At 60.1% G+C, this 434-nt stretch overlaps 1 protein-coding gene across 1 annotated transcript in view; it reads left to right on the top strand.

The window, feature by feature from the left end:
• Positions 1-434, top strand: part of SMTN (smoothelin) — a 5114-nt gene that overhangs the window by 2798 nt on the left and 1882 nt on the right. Inside the window, exon 7 of the mRNA XM_009705759.1 lies at positions 274-432. Within this exon, the coding sequence (XP_009704061.1) occupies positions 274-432 (159 nt within the window). The remainder of the gene's footprint in view (positions 1-273; positions 433-434) is intronic.

Below are 434 nucleotides of genomic sequence, written 5' to 3'. Positions count from 1 at the left end.
GCCATCTGCTTGCACAAACCCTCTCTGCCCAGCTTGCAGTGTCCCCATGCAGGGATGTCCCCAAAGCCTCCTGGTCCTTGGGGCATGCTTGCTGTATCCAGTGGTCCCCATGGGTCCCTCCACGGGCACGGTGATGTGTCTGGCAGCCAGGGACCTTAAGCCATCTTCCTGTCCCAGGGACGTGGAGGGCTCAAAAGTGTCAGGGCTGAGACTACCACGTGCCCTTCCCTGGGCTGCCTGCGGCCCCCTTAGCTTCATCTGTTTCTCTCTCAGCATCTTTGACCGTGAAGACGAGAGTGCCTCCAGGCAGAGCAGCTTGGCTGCACTGGAGCGGCGCCAGGCTGAGAAGAAGAAGGAGCTGATGAAAGCTCAGAGCCTGCCCAAGACATCGGCCTCACAGGCTCGCAAGGCCATGATGGAGAAGCTGCAGAAGG

Source organism: Cariama cristata, unplaced genomic scaffold (genome assembly GCF_000690535.1).
Source record: "Cariama cristata isolate BGI_N322 unplaced genomic scaffold, ASM69053v1 scaffold22068, whole genome shotgun sequence".
NCBI lineage: Eukaryota > Metazoa > Chordata > Aves > Cariamiformes > Cariamidae > Cariama > Cariama cristata.
The sequence above is the reverse complement of the archived record's forward strand: the minus strand, read 5'-3'. Positions and strand labels throughout refer to the sequence as shown.